We start from the raw sequence: 17551 nt of genomic DNA on the forward strand, positions 1-17551 counted from the left end.
TCTGTTTAACAAAAATACGCAGTTGCACAAACTAGTCTGTATCTGTGACATCCTTCCCGGTACAAACTGCATTTATAGTAAGTGCAACCAACTGCACGCCTGCTGCTATTATTAGAAGAATTCCCAGAAGTGAAGGAGGAATTACATTAATAATGGAGATAGAGACAATCAACGAGAATGAATTACATTAATCTAATATACCCAGATGTTTGTTTGGAAAAAAATAAATAAATGGGGGGAAATAAGAATGGGTTTTTTACTTATTATTATTAGCAAAGAGACTGAAAGGAACACATTTCACCTGAACCAGTATCATTCATGAACAAAAGAAATTAATTTTCAGGCAGACAAGCAGACAGCACATCAAACTGTTGAATACAATCAAATTAATTCCTGGACTTAACTGTGATGGAAGACAACTTGTAACTTTGTTTCATTTTATTTTCCTTCACATTATGCTACTGGAAGCATTTAGATCTCAAAACTCAAGCTTAAGTCCCTCAAAGCCCAACACTTAAACTCTACAGGTTCTCAGATAGTTTTTCAGGTGTTACTGAGATTTTTGGACCATCTTGAAAACACATCTGTAGTTATACAGTCCAGACAAGTAATTCAAAGATGCTGCCAAGTTAAGGTGTCTTCAGCACAGCATCATCTGGTGGCCACATTATAAACATTTAAAAACATTCATAAACATTAAAAACAAAACAAAAAAACCTACCAAAAACAAAAACAGGTTCTTTTATCTAGTGAGCATTCTAAAGCACAAAAAATAAATCCATATTCCTTGCAGAATTTCACATTGTCCAAACCAGCAAACAAAACAAGTATGTCAATTTGCATTTCTTTTCAAACACCCTAACACTTGATTAAAAAAAAAATACATATATTTGCTTCGCTCCCACATCATTAGAATCAGCAGTAAGTAATGCTCCCTCATGTGCCTAATTCACACAGTAGAAATGGAAGAATCAGGTATTCATCAGAGTAGTTTCAGAGGTTCTGTGCTCAGAAATTCAGCCAAAGTCTACAGGAAGAGGCTAAAGTGATAAAGGCAGCCATGGTTACAAATTTAAGTAACAGCTTTGGGGCTTTTTCTTCCCCTTTTATCAACTAACATGCTTCTAGCATTCCCAGTGGTTTTGAGGAATATAATTGCATACTATTACTTAAGAACTATGTGATTACCGTGCCACTGTTTTCTGCATAACCCAGCCTGTAATAAAAGTGATAAGAATAGCATTTATTATTTTTGAAATGTTTTTTGCAATGCATCTACACTGATGTGGTTTAAAACATCTGACTAAACTCAAGATACTTTACATATAAGTTTTATTTTCTTCTAACAGTGCAGTACACCATGCAAACTCCCTTCTGTGTGCAAAGATACTATCTTACAGTTCATTGAAACAGGTCACTCAGCTCTTGAGCAGATCTTTCAAAGACTGTCTCTATAAGCAATATCTATTCAATGCAAAGAAAAGTAATGAAGAAAGAGCATACCAAGAAGCTTCACAAATAGAAAATGACCAGTATAGTTAAGCCTCTGCAGTTACTGTAGAATTTAACTGCAATAAGACTGAGAAAAGTCAAACGATTCATTCCTAGCCATTAAAGGTAACCAAGCTACATCTCTTTCATAAGCGTATCAATTGCTATATAAAATCCAACTTACAATGCCAGAAAAAAAAAAAAAAAAAAAGCATTAACAGAATTTAACACTTGTCTCCCTCTGACCTACCCAGAGCACTCAGAATTCTGTCTACAGAAAACAAGCTTGGTTAGATTTTCTTCCATAGTCACTGTAGACCACAGTTTTCTGAATCCAAAAACACTGTCAGTATTTAAGACATTGTAAAGAGGCAGACATGGATTCAGTTTTCTGGAAATTCCCTGCACCTCAGATCAATCCCCCAGAGTAGCCTTCTCTAACTCAAGGACTGTCTTTATTTTTCAGTGAGATTGGTCTCCTTCAGCAAAAAAGCTTTAACAGTGAAAGGCTACTCCTATCCCAAACACCAAAGCCTCAGGGCTTCAGAGACATGTCAGCACATCAATTCCAAAAGTAAGTGTCACTCACTTTAAGGACATATTCCAAGAAGTACAAGAAAGTACTGTTTTTAAACTGTGCACATTTATGGAGAGGAAGTGAGAGAGAAAATTCCCATCAAGAGTTTGCCCCATGAGCTTCAGAAATCTGGGCTTATGCCAGGCATCTCTTCTGTTTACATATTCTACTTATGTAATGTAACAAGTGAAAAGAAACACGTATTTTTTTGAAATACATCAACATATAACTCACAAGGCAAACAATTCCCATTAAACTGCTACAGTTACAAACAAAAATATAAAGTAACTATAGAGTAACACATGGTTATCCTGAAAGGGGACAATGAAAAAAGGGCTGCTGTAGTTACAGAATTGAGACATGGGCTGCTCTATCCTGCTGTTTATACCAAACAAAATGAGAATGAAAATTCCACCCTACATTAAATTTCATACTGAAGGTCTTCCATGTAAACTCCGACAAAAGCACATTAATACTTGAAGGCAAATTACTTCTTTCCTGAGCTCCTCTGAACAGAAAACTTACATGAACAAATAAGCATGTAACAAGTATGTACTACCTACACACAATATACAGCTCATGCTTGTAAAGAATATACTTAGATAATATACAAATACTAACATGTCATCACTGTCAATCAAATATTTTTTTCCAGTACAGAATTTTGTTTTCCAGCAGTTTGGATCAATATTAGGTCAAACCAAACAAGCTAACTTTCTGGATTTCCGAAGTACTTATATCCTGGCATATCTCCATTAGCCTACAACTTCAAAAAAGAAAAGACATAAAACATTTCGCTTGGGGAGACAAGCTGAAAGTCATTCTGCATACAGTTCCACTATAACACCTTATCCCTTTCACTACCACATCTGTTACTGAGTCAACTAATGGTCAGCATAGCAAACTCACACTACCAGTTCATGGTAGCTTCATGCATCAAGTTTCCTTCATATTAATTCTTTATTAACGTGATGATATAGGTGTTCATACAGACCACTGTGAAATCCACCCAGCAACGAACAAGTGACAGAGCTAAATGATTAACAAATGACACCCACCACACAGAGACATTAGTCTGTTCTTTATAGCTGGGACAGATATAAGTATGCAATCAGCACATATGACTCCACACACAGGAAGGCATAAATACTTTTATGTGCTGGAGTAGCTAAAATTTAGGTTCATGTAATCACATGTTTGCATGCAGGTATAGCACCTGCTCTTTTGTGGGACAAGAACAAGTGACTACTTGTCTGCTCCTTTGCTGTTACAACACAACTATCTTCAGCAGGCAAATGGGGACACAAAAGGGCAGGCGGAGGTGGTACACTAAAGATCTTACAAATACACTAATAATACCTTCTAGTGAAGGTTTGTACTGTTCTACCAAGTGAGACTATGTAAGGAATAGATTAGGTCCCAAGCCTCAGCCCAAATAGGGGTGGGAAAACAAGTATGACCCTTTGTTGGACGTCTGCCTCCTTAGGTGAGAAACAAGTGTGCTTTCTTTAAGTAGGAAGGAGGGTGTGAGGGCAACATAAACACAGACTGGATACACCACCCCTCACCAGTCCTGTCCCCTCTATAGATTAATGCAAGGGTTGTGTCCCCCATGGCAGAATATGTAGGTTGCCTGTGAGAACAAAGATTTCTCTCCATATTTGCCTTGTAAGACTGGATGGCATACAGAGCTAGAATTATGTCTACATGATTGTAAGGATACAAGGGTGCATGTCAACCCGTGTCAGACAAGTGGCATTTGTGAGAGGTAGCATGCTCCCTGGAGTAGCTGTAGAGCAAAAGTATTCCTATGGACATGTCTCCACCTGTGGCATGCAAACAGGTAAGATGTTCAGACACACGAGTGGTTACATGTGGTTACATACAGACATGCATCCCCTCCATGCCAGGTGGGTCCACCTCCATGCAGCGGAACGGAAGGAGCAGGTATCCAGCCTGGCACCCGCATGCATTCCTCATGAAACTGACTCAAAGATGAGCTGGCTGCCACCTCAAACCTCAGCGGCCAGGGAAGGGTGGCAGAAATACCCTCCCTCTTGGAGAGCGAAGACAGGTGCGAGCAAGAATCTCCCCCACAGGCTCTCGCAGTGCCACGGGAGAGCCAGCTCTGCCTCACCAAATGGAGCGGCGAGGGAGGAAGGAGTGTAGGGGGGTGTGCAGCTACACAGCCATATGGGAGCAAACACCTACCTCACACAACAAGAAGGGGAACGAAAAAAGGAAGCAAGCACAGGGTCGGCGCAGAGGTGGGAGCGGGCTCGGTTTCCGTGTGGGACGAGCGCAGGGGGCGAGCGAACGCCTCATGTCACGGAGGCTGCCTGAAAGGGCAGGGAGCGGGGTCCTCCTCACAGGGAGGTCGGAGGGTACGAGGATGCCCGTGGGGGCGGGGAGGGGAGAGAAGGTGGGTCCCCCGGCGATTAAATCGACCCCTCTTCTCCCCCTCCCCGCCCCCTCAGGCAGACCCCGAGGCCGGCAGACCCCGAGGCCGGCAGACCCCGAGGCCGGCAGACCCCGAGGCCGGCAGACCGATCCCGAGGCGGGCCGCCCCCTCCCCTCCGCGCCCCGGTCCCGCCTGGCCTCACCTGCCCGCACCGTGTCGGAGAGGTCGTGGCTGAGGGCGGCGGCGCTGCGCGGGAATTCCTTCAGCTTCCTGCCGCTCAGGTTGAGCCCCCCGGCGTGTGCCGCCTCCTCCAGCGCCCGCTCCAGACCGCGGTTCAACGGCGCCTGCAAACCCAGCGACCCGCCGCCGCCGCCGCCCACCCCGGCCGTTGCCGCCGCCAAAGCAGCGGCGGGGAAGGGCTGCGCTTCGCCTCCCAGCGTCGCCATCTTTCCCTCCCTCGCCCGCCTGGCCGCTGGGGGTACCCGAGCGGGCCGCCGGACCTGCCTCCCTCCCCGCCCTTCCTCCTCCTCCTCCTCCTGCCGTGCGGGGCCGCGGGGGGAGGGGAGCGCAGCGCAGCAGCGGGCGGAGCCCAGCAGCCCGGGCGCGGCGCGCGCACTGCGCATGCGCGGTGGCACCACCGCCCCTTTCCCCCCAGCCCGGCGCGGCGCGGTGCCCCCTAGCGGCGGCGGGCGGCGCGGCGGGGCTGGGGCAGGGGTGGGCTCTGCCCTGCCGTGTGACCCGGCGTTCCAGCAAGACCAAGTGCGAGGTCCTGCACCTGCGTCCGGGCAATCTCAAGTACAATTGCAGGCTGGGCAGATAATGGGTTGAGAACAGTCCTGAGGAGAAGGACTTGGGGGTGGTGGTGGACGAGAAGCTCAGCATGAGCCAGCAACTTGTGCTCGCAGCCCAGAAAGCCAACCCTGTCCTGGGCTGCATCAAAAGAAGTGTGGCCGGTAGGTCAAGGAAGGTGATTCTTGCCCTCTGCTCCTCTCTTGTGAGACCCCATCTGGAGTACTGTGTCCAGCTCTGGAGCCTCCAACACAAGAAGGACATGGAGCTGTTGAAGTGAGTCCAAAGGAGGATCATGAAGATGATCAGAGGGCTGGAGCACCTCTCCTACGAAGGCAGGCCGAGAAAGCTGGGGCTGTTCAGCCTGGAGAAGAGAAGGCTCCGGCAAGACCTTATAGCGGCCTTCCAGTACCTGGAGGGGCTACAGAAAGACTGGAGAGGGACTGATTACAAGAGTGTGTAGTGATCGGATGAGAAGGAATGGTTTCAAACTGAAAGAGAGTAGATTTAGATTTTACATTAGGAAGAAATTCTTCACTGTGGGGTTGGTGAGACAATGAAACAGGTTGTCCAGGGAGTTTTGGATGCCACTTCCCTGGGAGTGTTCAAGGCCAGCCTGGACATGGCTTTGAGCAACCTTGTGTAGTGGGAGGTGTCCCTGCCCATGTAGAAGGGTTGGAACTAGAAGATCCCTTCCAACCCAAACCATCCTGTCATTGTATGATTCCCCATGACCTGCTTTGGCCTCATCTCCCAGCATCCACTGAAGTTGCTTGCCACTCCTAACTGTGCCAGTAGGCTCAGGAGGTGAAGCAATTTGTGGTTGGGTGGTGTGAAACCACGGCGCATGCGTGCAGGCAAGCATGCATGTGCTCAGGCAGCAGGCCTCATTTTAAAATTAAAAGCTTCTGTGGCTTTTGCTACTGAACTAGGCCCTGGGGACCATCTGCCCTGCAGAAGGCTTTTCTGTGACTTGCTTCTCCTGCAAGGGCTGGTTCACGCATGTGTATGGCCCCCAAGGGCCCCATCTGACAAAGAGAGACCCTCAAAGGTCTGATTTGTAGTGACAAACCAAGCACAGAAACCACAATTCGTTCAGCTTTCAACATTTCTGAGAGAGTGAGGGTGTTTGATTTTGTTTCTTTCCCTCACCTTTCTGCAGCTTTGTAAAGCTGAGCCCCGGAGCAGGAGAGGAGCAAGGCCTGATGTTTCCACAGAGCTTACAGAGTTCAAAGCTAAAAAAGGACTTGCACATCATCACCCATGACCTGTATTTTACCGGCTGTTACATTTCACTCAGTTACCGTGTTTTGTGATCAATTGGTGACATTAAACCAAAGCCTTCCTGGCTCCAGGAAGTTCAACTCAGAGTACTACAGGGACAAGGAAAACAAAATTGCCACAAGGAAATAACTCCCAGTTGCTGAAAAACAGGAGAAACCATAGCAAGTTTCATAATCACAGCAAGAGACAGCACTGGTTGAAAGGGAGAAAGGGTGTTACAGGTAGATCTTTTCACATAACATCATAATATCCATTAAAAACTTGTTCTTTATAATTAAGATACACTGTCAGTGTCAGCATTTTTCATGTAGGTTTTATATACATTGCATCACTTCAGAAGTGTTGCAGGCAGTACAGCAGCATTTTTAAAGAGCCTGCCTTACATTAAGGAAAGGTTAGTTGGGTAGGAGGAGGTGTACTTTGCTGTAAGTATATTTATACTGCACCTAAAATATAGGCCCCAAGCTTAAACTCCTGTCCAAACTCCCCTCATGCCTACAATTTCCAGTTCTTCATGTTTGTTGTGGAGATCTTGGCTTTCAGCGTGACAAATTCAGTGTCCTACCAGTCTGAGAAAATTTTGCATGCACCAGAGAGCATTTCCTGACACCGTTCCTTGGAACAGCCCCTAGCCAAAGAGGAAATCAACAGTTGCCACATCAACAGTTGTGCCCAGATATCACATTACTCTTAACAATCTTGTTGGTGAGCTTTTAAGTTTTTCCCACAAACTTCCACTACTCACAGCATGTACTGGAGTTGTTAGAAGGCTTAATTCCAGCTGGGGTGCAATCTTTGCATCACTGCTGGAAAACGTAAAAAAGCAGATTAATAGCTACATCTTCACAGCACTTAAAAAAAAAAAAAAAAAAAAAAAAAAAAGTATTGATGAACAGTAGTTCAAGTTGAGTAAACTGTGAATAACTTAGGCTTTGCCTAGAATGGAATTTTATTTAAATGCAAGTTTCATGCACCAGTTACTATATTATTTTACACGTAGAGAACTCTGAAATACCATAGGTTTTGTGACTCAGTAAATAATTTTGCATAGAAGATTTTCTGTGTATTAAATTATCTAAGATCATGGAACTTGATTTTGAAACTAGTAATATAGAACTAAGCATTCAGATAACATATCTGCAGTAAACCATCTTCCAGCAATAGCTCTTTACAGTCAGGCAACACTTGTCTTTTGGTGAGGTTTGGTAAGTTTTCTCACCAGTGGGACACACCTTCCTCCTCCACTTCTGGCAAGACAAAATGATTTCTAGTCCTGGTTTTGATAAAGACAAAAAGGGTTTTTTGCTCTGCATTTTCTTTACACCATACCACTAATCCTGGGATTTCATTCACATCATCTCTCATGAGAGAGGCTAGGACAACTTGTCCTCCTTTGCAGGAGCACCCAAGATGCTGGGGAGCCATCAGGCTGCCCTGTACACACGCATGCACAGTGTGCCCACTTTGGCTGCCCTGGTGGGTTCCCACAAAGGGCTATGGCTGGCAGAAGCAGACAAGTCAGCACAGCATTCCCTGCTAAGACACCCAACATCAGGACAGCTAGGATATAGAGAGGATGGGGCAACCCTGTACATGGTCTAGCAGGGGTTAAAGATGGAGGTTCCCCCTCGTAGCAATGCAAGAGCACACACAAATAATCAGTGAGCAAGTCTGTTTTAAATCACTTTTTTATCTGAGTGGCTGAGATGCAATACAGTACAGGCATGACCTGTGCTTATCAGATACTGTGTGGAAGCTCCAGGAAGTAGCCTTGGAAGGCTGCTAACATTGTCAAGATTGTATTGCCTTGACTTTCTCTCTTCTCTGCATGAGTGCTGTGGCAGATCTAACTCTGTTCCTATAGATACGAAGGATCAGAAATTGAAAACACTGCAGAAAAAGAAAACATTGATCACGGCAGCACCAGTTTGCTATCCATGCAGATGCATGTACAAGGTCATGCTCCATATATTGATTTTGGTTAGATCACAGAGTGGGTACAGAGTGGCACAGCCGCTAAGCTGAGCTAGCAGCAAGCTGCCATTGAAAGCAGCCCTTCCATTCCTTGCCCCCAGCTACATGATCTTGCCAGTACCTAAGTGATGGCATTTGCACTTGTTTGACTCTTCCATGAGTCCTAGCGCAGCTTAAAAATTAACTCTAGAAGGAAAGGAAAAGAGTTATTCAGCAAACAGACACAAGCACAGCATAGGAGAAAAAGAATGCAGAAGGGTGGCTTATAGGTGTAGCAGAAGGAAAGGATTGCAGAGGTCACCGTTCTGCAAATTGGGTCATACATAATGGCAGTGACAAGAAAAATCTTATCAGATATGTACAGAAAGTACCATAGCTGAGCAAGACTGTGACACTTAAAATCTCAGAATTAATTTCTATGACTTCAAATTGCAGAAAAGAGGCACAATACAAGCCCCACGTGGTTTGTAGAAATCAGAGTTGGGTGAGGGTTTATGTGCAGGGAACTGGTATCTTACAAGGTAGAGCATGACCTCAGTGTGGAGAACCTGCCCTGTGTTAGACACGAGACTTTTGCAGTGCAGAGCAGGAAGAGTCTCACTTTACTTCAACACACAGACATCTACTTCTAAGAAAATCCTGAAGAGGTTTTGTCGTGGAGTAGCTCATACACAGGGTATGCCACAGCTTTCTTTATGTCCCAGATGGACAAACTGTCTAGTGCAGAGACAGAAACAACACACAAAAACTAAGCCAAATGTCAAACAGAAAGTGGGCATCACTCAGACTGCAAGGCTACCTCTGTTTAGTGCAACACAAAACCAGATGATCTTTAAGGTCCCTTCCAACCACAACCACCTGATGATTCTATGAAAACAGCAGTCACAACTCAGAAAGGCCACATTATACATCCTTGGTAGTTTGACCGTAGAAGCACCAGGACAAGGAAAATTATTGGGTGAATCCCAAGAAAAAAAGCATACGGACTGAAGATTCAGGTGCAGGCACAGATTAAAGGATGTTCCTTTCAGTTACAGCATGGCCTCTTGAACCTGCTCACAGCATGCCTAAGAGAACCAGTTTGTAGCACACACCAACAGAACGAGTAGCCTACGCAGAGCAAACAATGTGCAGCAGCTTCCTTGCAGCAAAGCTGGCAAAGAGTGTCTGAAGAGTGGGGAAGCTGTGCCAGGAAATAGCTCAGAAAACTCCCTCTATGTAACACCTGTCTCACAGAATACTCAAGGGGAAAAAGGAAGAGAACAATTAATTGATAGGAGGCAGGAGATGAGGGGAAGCTTATACATAAAGCAAGAGCTCAGAAAGTCACTTCTCAGAAGACACACGAAGTTCATCTTCACATAGATCTGAGCAAATTTACTGTGTAAGGGGGCAAAATTATTTAATTGCTACAAACAAAAATATGTAATTGCTACACCTGCTACAAGCACTTCTTGGTCCCGGTGACTGATGATGGCAAGCACTGGGAGCTCAGGAAAGCATCTCCCTCTCTGTGTCCTGAGACCAAACAGGTGGGCAGGCTCAAAACACACACTAAGTGACAGTTGGTGCTGATCAACTGCTGCAAAGTCAATCCTGAATGGCACCACATACACTAAACATGCTGGCAAGGTTCACTGTCATGGTAGTGATGCTGCTGTACAGGCATGGATGCAACAAGACAGCAACTGAGATTGTGACCAAAAGCTCATTTCTCAGCTAAGATGTCATAGAAATAGATCTAAGGGTAAACTAAAACCCAGATGAAACTGTCTTAGTATCTGAAACACTTGACCTGACTAGACATTTAAAGACAACATGCCCATACCTGAAATATTAATTTAGTTTAGTCTATTAGCAGTTGTAAACTGGCAAAGTTTCTTCCAGGTTTCACAGGTGACCTTGAAACATGCAACATGATAGAGGGGTAACTACATCCCTGCTCACCTTCAATCCATTGCTGAAACACAACTTCAGCAGAGATTCAGGGGATTGTAACTGGGGTGGGAGCTTTGCTCTTTAAACAGGAATGGCCAGTAGGTGTTTGCATCATGGTCAACAGAACAAAGACATACCTAAGCTGGGGAAGGAATGTCTTGCAGAAGTTTGCAGAAAATTTGAAACAGCACCTGGTAGGGGAAGAAGCCATCAGAGGAAGAAATAACCTGTCTTTTAATAAAAACAGAGGAGACAATTGGTTATTGTCACTAGCAATGAGACAGCTTTTACAGACTGATACTGTTGGCACTCCCACAATGCCTCCAGTGTATGCTGTTGAAACACTACAGTTTATATGTCTGTTGCAAAAAAAAAACCTGTGCAAACCTGATTTCCTACCTGCAGCAGACTATTAGCACAGACACATGGAATTGAAACAGAGACACACAGTCCTCAGTCTATTGCAAAATGCAGAAAATGCAAAAAGGTAGAAGACATCAGCCAAGCAGTTGAACTCTGGTTCGTAGGTGGAGCACACAAGGCAAAGATTTTGTAAGACCCATGTTCATGACTGTGGTAAAGACAGCAGGTAAAATGCTTCATATCCCTGTTAAGAACAGCAAAAACACCTGGGCCAAAGCGAACTACTGCCTGGTAAGCAGTTGTGATATATACGGAGAAAACAAAGGTCTAAAAGCCAAAAGCAGCAGTAGAAATGAAATAGCAGCTTTCTCTGAATGCAAGCCCAAATATTTTCCATGCAAACCACAAAAACCACCTCTCTGGTGTAAATCAAGTTCTTGAGATATCTGGGAACTGAGTAAGAGCTGTGAACCAGCACTAGCCTGGTGGTTACAAACCACTCACCTGACTTAAGTCAGGTTACTAATTTTAGTTGACCACTTCTGTGTTTATGTCTTTTCCCCACTCAGTCCAACCATGTTGCTGATATCAGTTCACTGGAAGCAGTAAGTGTGAAGGTAAAATTGCAAAGTGGATGTTCAGATACTTGCCACTGGGGAAAAAAAAGCATACATGCCATTCCTGAATGGGGAGTGTTATCCAAGAACATGATAATAGCCAGATATAATACTTTGATAATGCACACAAAAATGGATCTCTGCAACCACCAGCACCTCTTCACCAAGGTATTTCCCCCCTAAGGAGTACCTTTGCTTTCCAACAGCTATCCAGGCCCACTGAAGCAAGGGTTATTTGCTATAACAACACCAACAAAATAAGGCTTTTTACTAGCAAAGAAGAACCTCCTCCTTGGATATCCTAACAGCCCCCAAACATCAGCAAGGGGGCCAACATACAACATTTTGTTGAATAGCAAGTCCCGTGGACCCTCAGTTTTATTCACTTTTCATGGAAGTGAAGCTGTAGGTGTCACAGATAGACACATTTTAGCCCATGGGGGAACAGGGAGTGTTGCCTTGGTGGACAGCTAAGGGAAGAGCTGGACTAGGAAGGGGATGCCCAGTATACTCCTTATTTCAAGAAAGCAGGGCTGTGTGACTTACCAAGAAAATGCATGGGTAAGAGCAGCCTTCAATTCTTTTCTAGTTCAAACCTGCTGCTAGAGCAGCTGATAGTGTCTTGCAGGTCCTGAGGTGCTCCAAAATAACTTAAATCCACATTTTCCCTTTGTCTGCTATGCTGCAAACATTATGGGACAGCTCTAGAAAAAGAGCAGCAAAGAATCAAGATTAAAGTTTAAGATCTGCGTGTCCTTACCTCTTCCATAAAGATGAAGACATTCAGCAATTCATATTAAATATCCCAATAGCAATAATTTTGACATAACTACTAAGAAACACAGCACTTGCTGGGTGATTTGAGAGAAAAACAGAGACTCAGCATGTTTCATCATAAGCCACTAACACATCTACAATAATTGTAAAAACTCAATACCAATTAAGCTTATAAGCAATATTGTAGAGGCACTTTACTCCCAGTTAACTACAGAATACACCAATCAGCTTAGTGCAGTCTTATCTTTAAGCACATAACAAAGGCTCCATCCTGTGAACAATCATTTAATATTAGGTCCCAGCTTGTGAACTGGATCATTAGAGACCAGCACAGGGTGGGCTGGTTTGCAGAGGGTATGCTGAGGGGGGGGACCTGAGAAGAGGAGATAAGGACTGCTCTTCCAGATGTAGCTTTGCCACTCCACCTGCAGAAGAAAGCACTTCCCAGCAGTGCATGGCAGCTTGCAGCACCTGGGTGGTAAGCAGGATCCCCACACAGCAGATGCCTGCTACCTTCCAGTGAGATCTAGGTCCTGTAGCCACAATATGGGGCTGTGAACTTTCCACCACTCCAAAGCCTCACGTGCTAGGTACCACTGAACGGGCATGACTGGAGCTGTGTGGGAGGCTCAGGCAGGCCTACTACTCAGATGAGCCCTGCTAGCATGTGAATTGTCACTGTTGCTTTCCAAACCACACCATGACATGAGAGCATCTCAGTCTTTGCCAAAGAAGATATTTGCAAGAACCAAAGGAAATCAATGTTTTAGGGCAAGTTTCTATCAATTTATTATCAAAGCAATCAAAATGCTGGAGATCCCCATCAAATGAAGACCTCATTGCACGACACCGTGCAAAAATACAACTACTGGCCTGAATCTCTTACTTTGTAAGTATCATATAATTTTTCATACCCACAGCCTTGAATGTATGACAACAGTGCATGTGATGAATTAAGAGGTATAATATCAAGGAGCACAATGGAAATAACAGATTCCTCTTGGGAAGAAATAGAATGCAGTGTTTCTAGTAAGACTAACTGCAAAAAACAGCTCAAAAATTGTTGACATGGTAAATCCAGGTTCTTGCAGTGCTGGGCAGGCAGATCTCCTCCCGTTGTCTTCTGCTCTTCTTCCAGATAAACACTGCCAAGCTGGGCAATGCACACCCAGCAGGACAGCTTTCCTCCTTGCTTGCAGGGGGAGTTACCCCCTGCTTTGGCCATGGTGGAAAAAAAAAAAAAATGGTGATCCAGGTAGCTGCAGAGTTTCATATCCTGTATGTAGTGGAAGCCAGGAAGGTGCCCAAGGACATGTGGTGCTCTAACCAATTTCTCATGCAGTTTGACTCCTAGGAGATGTCAGGAGGTCCCTCCTTGCTGCAGAAGCTGATGGGAATGAAGGGTCTTCACCTTTATGCAGAATCCATCTGTAGGGGCACACATCCTTATATTCTCAATGTGGATCCATTTAAGAACACCTATCTGAATGTCCTTTTCTGTTCTCCTCAGTTTTGTTTGAGCCATCTCCCTCACCTTGTGCCTTCAAGTGCTTTCATAGCACACACTCTATTTTTAATGAGAAGAGCTGAACACTGAAATGGGAGAGTTAAGTGAAGCGTACGTGGAGAGAAGGGGAAGGAAAAGCAATTTTCCACCCATCCCCCACCCAGCTACATCTCTGTTAATATGTAAAACACAGAGCAGCCTGCACAGCCTACATTACATGTAGCAGTTAGAATAGGGATGGTTTTTCTGTGTGTGTACAGCACTGAAAACACTGCTATTACTAAAACACCCAAGCAGTAATGCAGATTACTAGTCCTCAGTGGTTCTAATAAATGAAAGAGAAACAGCAGAGGTGCCTGAAGAAAACCTTCCAGAGGTCTTGCTACCTTTCTCTGAATTCATTTGGGCATATAGGTGGCAAAGGTGCATCCTTTCTCACTTTCATGGGAGCCTAGAGAGCTGTTTAGAAAGGAGAAAAGAGCTAGCAAACAAAGTGGAAAAAAAAGTTCTTGATACTCTGAAGAAAACTAAAAGGAAAATGCTGGTCAGGAAAAGCATTGAAGCCCTTGCATGACAAATAGGCAGGGGACAAAGGTTATTTTTACAGAAAAAAATGGAAATAGACATTAGAGATTGTGACCAATGCTTTACTGATTGCTGCTTCTTTTTTTTTTTTTTCCAAAAAACTTCCTGCATTCTCCATGCTTGCAAAAAGGCTATTGCTTTTCCCAAAATATTAAACTAGGAAATTTGTTAGGGTGATTACAACCATGATGCAAATACCTTCTGCCTTGACGAGATTCCATTCTCTGTAATTACAGTCCACATCAATGAGGCATGTTTCATAAACCATTTCAGAAGTCTTGAAGTCATAAATCACCTTTCTTTGTGTATATACAACATAGCTCAAGCTCATACAAACCAGCAGAAAGCTCCTCACACGTTTCATCTGTGGCCACTGAGTTGTCCTTCAGGCCAGTAAGTCCTACTGCAGCAACATCTCTTATGAGACAAGTCCCATGGATCCTCACCCCTCTCAGACCATTGGCACTGGGGCATGGGGAGCTTTTGGTCCAATCCCCGAGTGCGTTTGGCTTGTACAGGGCAAACCTCTACACTCCTTGGACTGCCTTTGTGTGGATGGTTACACCAAGCGTGCCTGATTTCAGTCACTGCAATTTGCTAAAACTGGGATTCACGGAGGGGAAAAAATACACAGAAGACTTATAAAATGTCTTATTTATATATGGCACTTATTTATATATGCTAAGCACCTATTCACAGCAGCACTGCATCTTTCATTCACAGCATCTCCAAATTACCTAGTGTCTCACATGCATACAGACTTTGGCCAGGCCATGGATATTTAACCAGATTAAGTGAAGAAGCTTGACTTCAAGACAAGCATGTATTTAAGAGCTAATTTCCAGACACGCCTCACATTTGCAACATCTCTGCAATAAAAACTCTGAAAATTGGCTAGTGCTCATGTTTTTAACAGAACACCATCCCGTATTAAGTCGAAAGTCTTAATAAATCGAAATACATTACATTACTTTTATCAGCCAACTATATAAATTCCTCAAACATGGAATCAGGCTTACTTTACAATAACTCATTTTTATTTATCTGTATTGATGGGTAGTAATGATATTTGTAGATGTCTGTTCCTTTGAATCCCCATGTCATTTTTCTGTCATTTTGCCTACAACTGATGTCAGGTTAACAAGCCTATAATTAGTGGCTCTCACACCCTCTGAATTCTGGCACGGACTCAGTATTCCAATCTTCTGTAAATTATTTCCAATTCTAAGGTGTTTTCTGAATACCTTCAGTTGCTGATGCTTTGAAAGTTGTGTATGACTCTGCTAGGATGCAAGCAAAAACCTTGCTCCATCCTGAATAAAAAAAACATGTATTTTTAAAAATATTCCTGCATATTCTGCGTCACTGATGTAAGTTTTGCCTGCTGTTTCTAGAGATAGGCCTAAAACACCATCACTAATCCTAATAATTGAATGCTTTCATATGATCCTTGGCTGCCAGTTGCAGATTTTTTTTTAATGAAATATTTACTTAACCTTTTTCAAGACTTAATAATTTATTACTTATATGGGTTGTTCTTTTTTGTTCATAACAGAAATTGTCTTTTCAACAGCTGATTTCCTTCTACCACAGAATGATGACTGACGTTTAGTCCTTCCTTGACAAAGGAGGAATTTTGACATTTTTCCATCCAAATCAACCTCTCAAATAAATTCCCATATTTCTACCTAAATTATACCTCCCCTACACTTCTCTCATACTTCACCCCTGCTTAAGGAATGTATTTTTCAGGACAACCAATACACAGGCACTGCTGGCGGCCTGTGAGCAGTGCTTGCCTATATTGAAAATAATCAGATCACCATCACTGGCCCTGAGGCAACTGAAGGTTTCCACTCTAGCCATTAATACTTTTTTATGAACAGAAACTGTAACATAAAGCCTGAGACAACAGCTAAATTAAAGTCACAGAGATTATATTCACTCCAAAAGTTACTACCTTTTGAATATCTGACTTTGCAATGAAAAACTATGCTTTTCTAAAATAGTGCTATGGAGAGGAGGTGGGAGAGCATAGAAATTGTTTCCCTATTTTTTTCTTTTTTAAAAACCCTGAAAATACTGATTCCCTTCCCCTTGATTTTGCCTTAACAAGGAAGGATCAGCACCCAGGCTGGAAGTGACTGACTCTCAAAGAGGCAGAGGTCTGTAGGACATGGCAGGGTGTTTTGACAGGTGGTTGTCCTCTCAGTGGCCATGCTCTGTAGAGGACTGGCCAGAGTCAAAACTATCTGCCAACTATACAATGTCTGTGGCCCCTCACATGGATTTCCCCTGGGCTTTGCCGAGCATTGTGTGTAAGCAGCCACACATTTTTCTTCCCAGCACTTTTCAAATTGTGACCTTTTCTGCTCTCAGCCTTCCCAGTCTCATCTCTTCCCATTACTGGCTCCTTTTCCAGTCCCAGCCTCCAACATTTTCTCACCCAACCCAAATCTGCCCTAATTTCCCCCATCTTCCCCTTCCTCTGTCTTTGTCCCAAATTGCTCCCACATGATTCCAAGTTCTAGCATCTGTCTTTCCTGTGTTTCACCCAAACAACTTCTCTCTCCTCACTGCCACCAGCCAGAAAATAGGGATATTGAGAGGCCAGGAAAAACAGGACCCAAGTGGGCCATGGTAGCCCAGAGTTGCAATTACACAGCCCAGAAGGAATGGTGTCCAGCTCAGATAGACTCTCCAAGGTATTTAGCTCACAGCTGCGGCAGAGATCTACAAAGCATGTGCTAACTGCATATTTTTCCCCTAAAAGGTCTATAACTTGGCCATATTTGGGTTCATTTTCCTGGGATACAAAATATACAAAACTCATCTACAGTTAATTTTCATGTCCATCCCATGAAGTGTGGGGGGCAACTAGAGTTCCTAAATGAAAGACAGAAATTAACACCATCAAAACAATACATATTTCTTAGCCACAATCTTGGAAGCAATTGAGCTGTTTTATTTGTGCACTTAAATTTCAGCTAAGTGAATAGACGCCCAGCAGGGAAATTTCATTCCCAGTTGTTACCATTTGGCAAAGTTATAAGCAAAAGAGAACAGGAGCTCATCATGGAAAGCACTGGACAAGCAACAATAGACAATGCCACTATTAATACAAACATTTTTATTTTTAGATTTCCTGTAAAATCTTTATTAAATATGCAAAGGATTTGTTTTATTTTTCTCTGCATTTACATGGGACTTTTGACTGAACACTCTGGGGAACGGATGAGAGCTAATAG

The 17551-nt window shown here is 43.6% G+C and overlaps 1 protein-coding gene across 10 annotated transcripts in view; it reads right to left on the reverse strand.

Moving 5' to 3' along the window:
* LRCH1 (leucine rich repeats and calponin homology domain containing 1) overlaps positions 1-4953 on the reverse strand; it is a 124532-nt gene extending 119579 nt beyond the window's left edge. For 3 of the 10 annotated variants that reach the window (XR_007891114.1, XR_007891110.1, XM_051634841.1), the window contains exon 1: positions 4672-4951. Coding sequence is in view for 4 of the 10 variants with exons in the window: in XM_051634841.1 (XP_051490801.1) it covers positions 4672-4915 (244 nt within the window). In the remaining 6 variants the exon portion in view is untranslated. Of the gene's footprint in view, positions 1-4671 lie in introns of all 10 variants that reach the window. The other 7 variants (XR_007891116.1, XM_051634878.1, XM_051634868.1 and 4 more) reach the window with 3 other exon arrangements.
* Between the last annotated feature and the right edge of the window lie 12598 nt (positions 4954-17551).

This window comes from Apus apus, chromosome 1, assembly GCF_020740795.1.
Source record: "Apus apus isolate bApuApu2 chromosome 1, bApuApu2.pri.cur, whole genome shotgun sequence".
NCBI lineage: Eukaryota > Metazoa > Chordata > Aves > Apodiformes > Apodidae > Apus > Apus apus.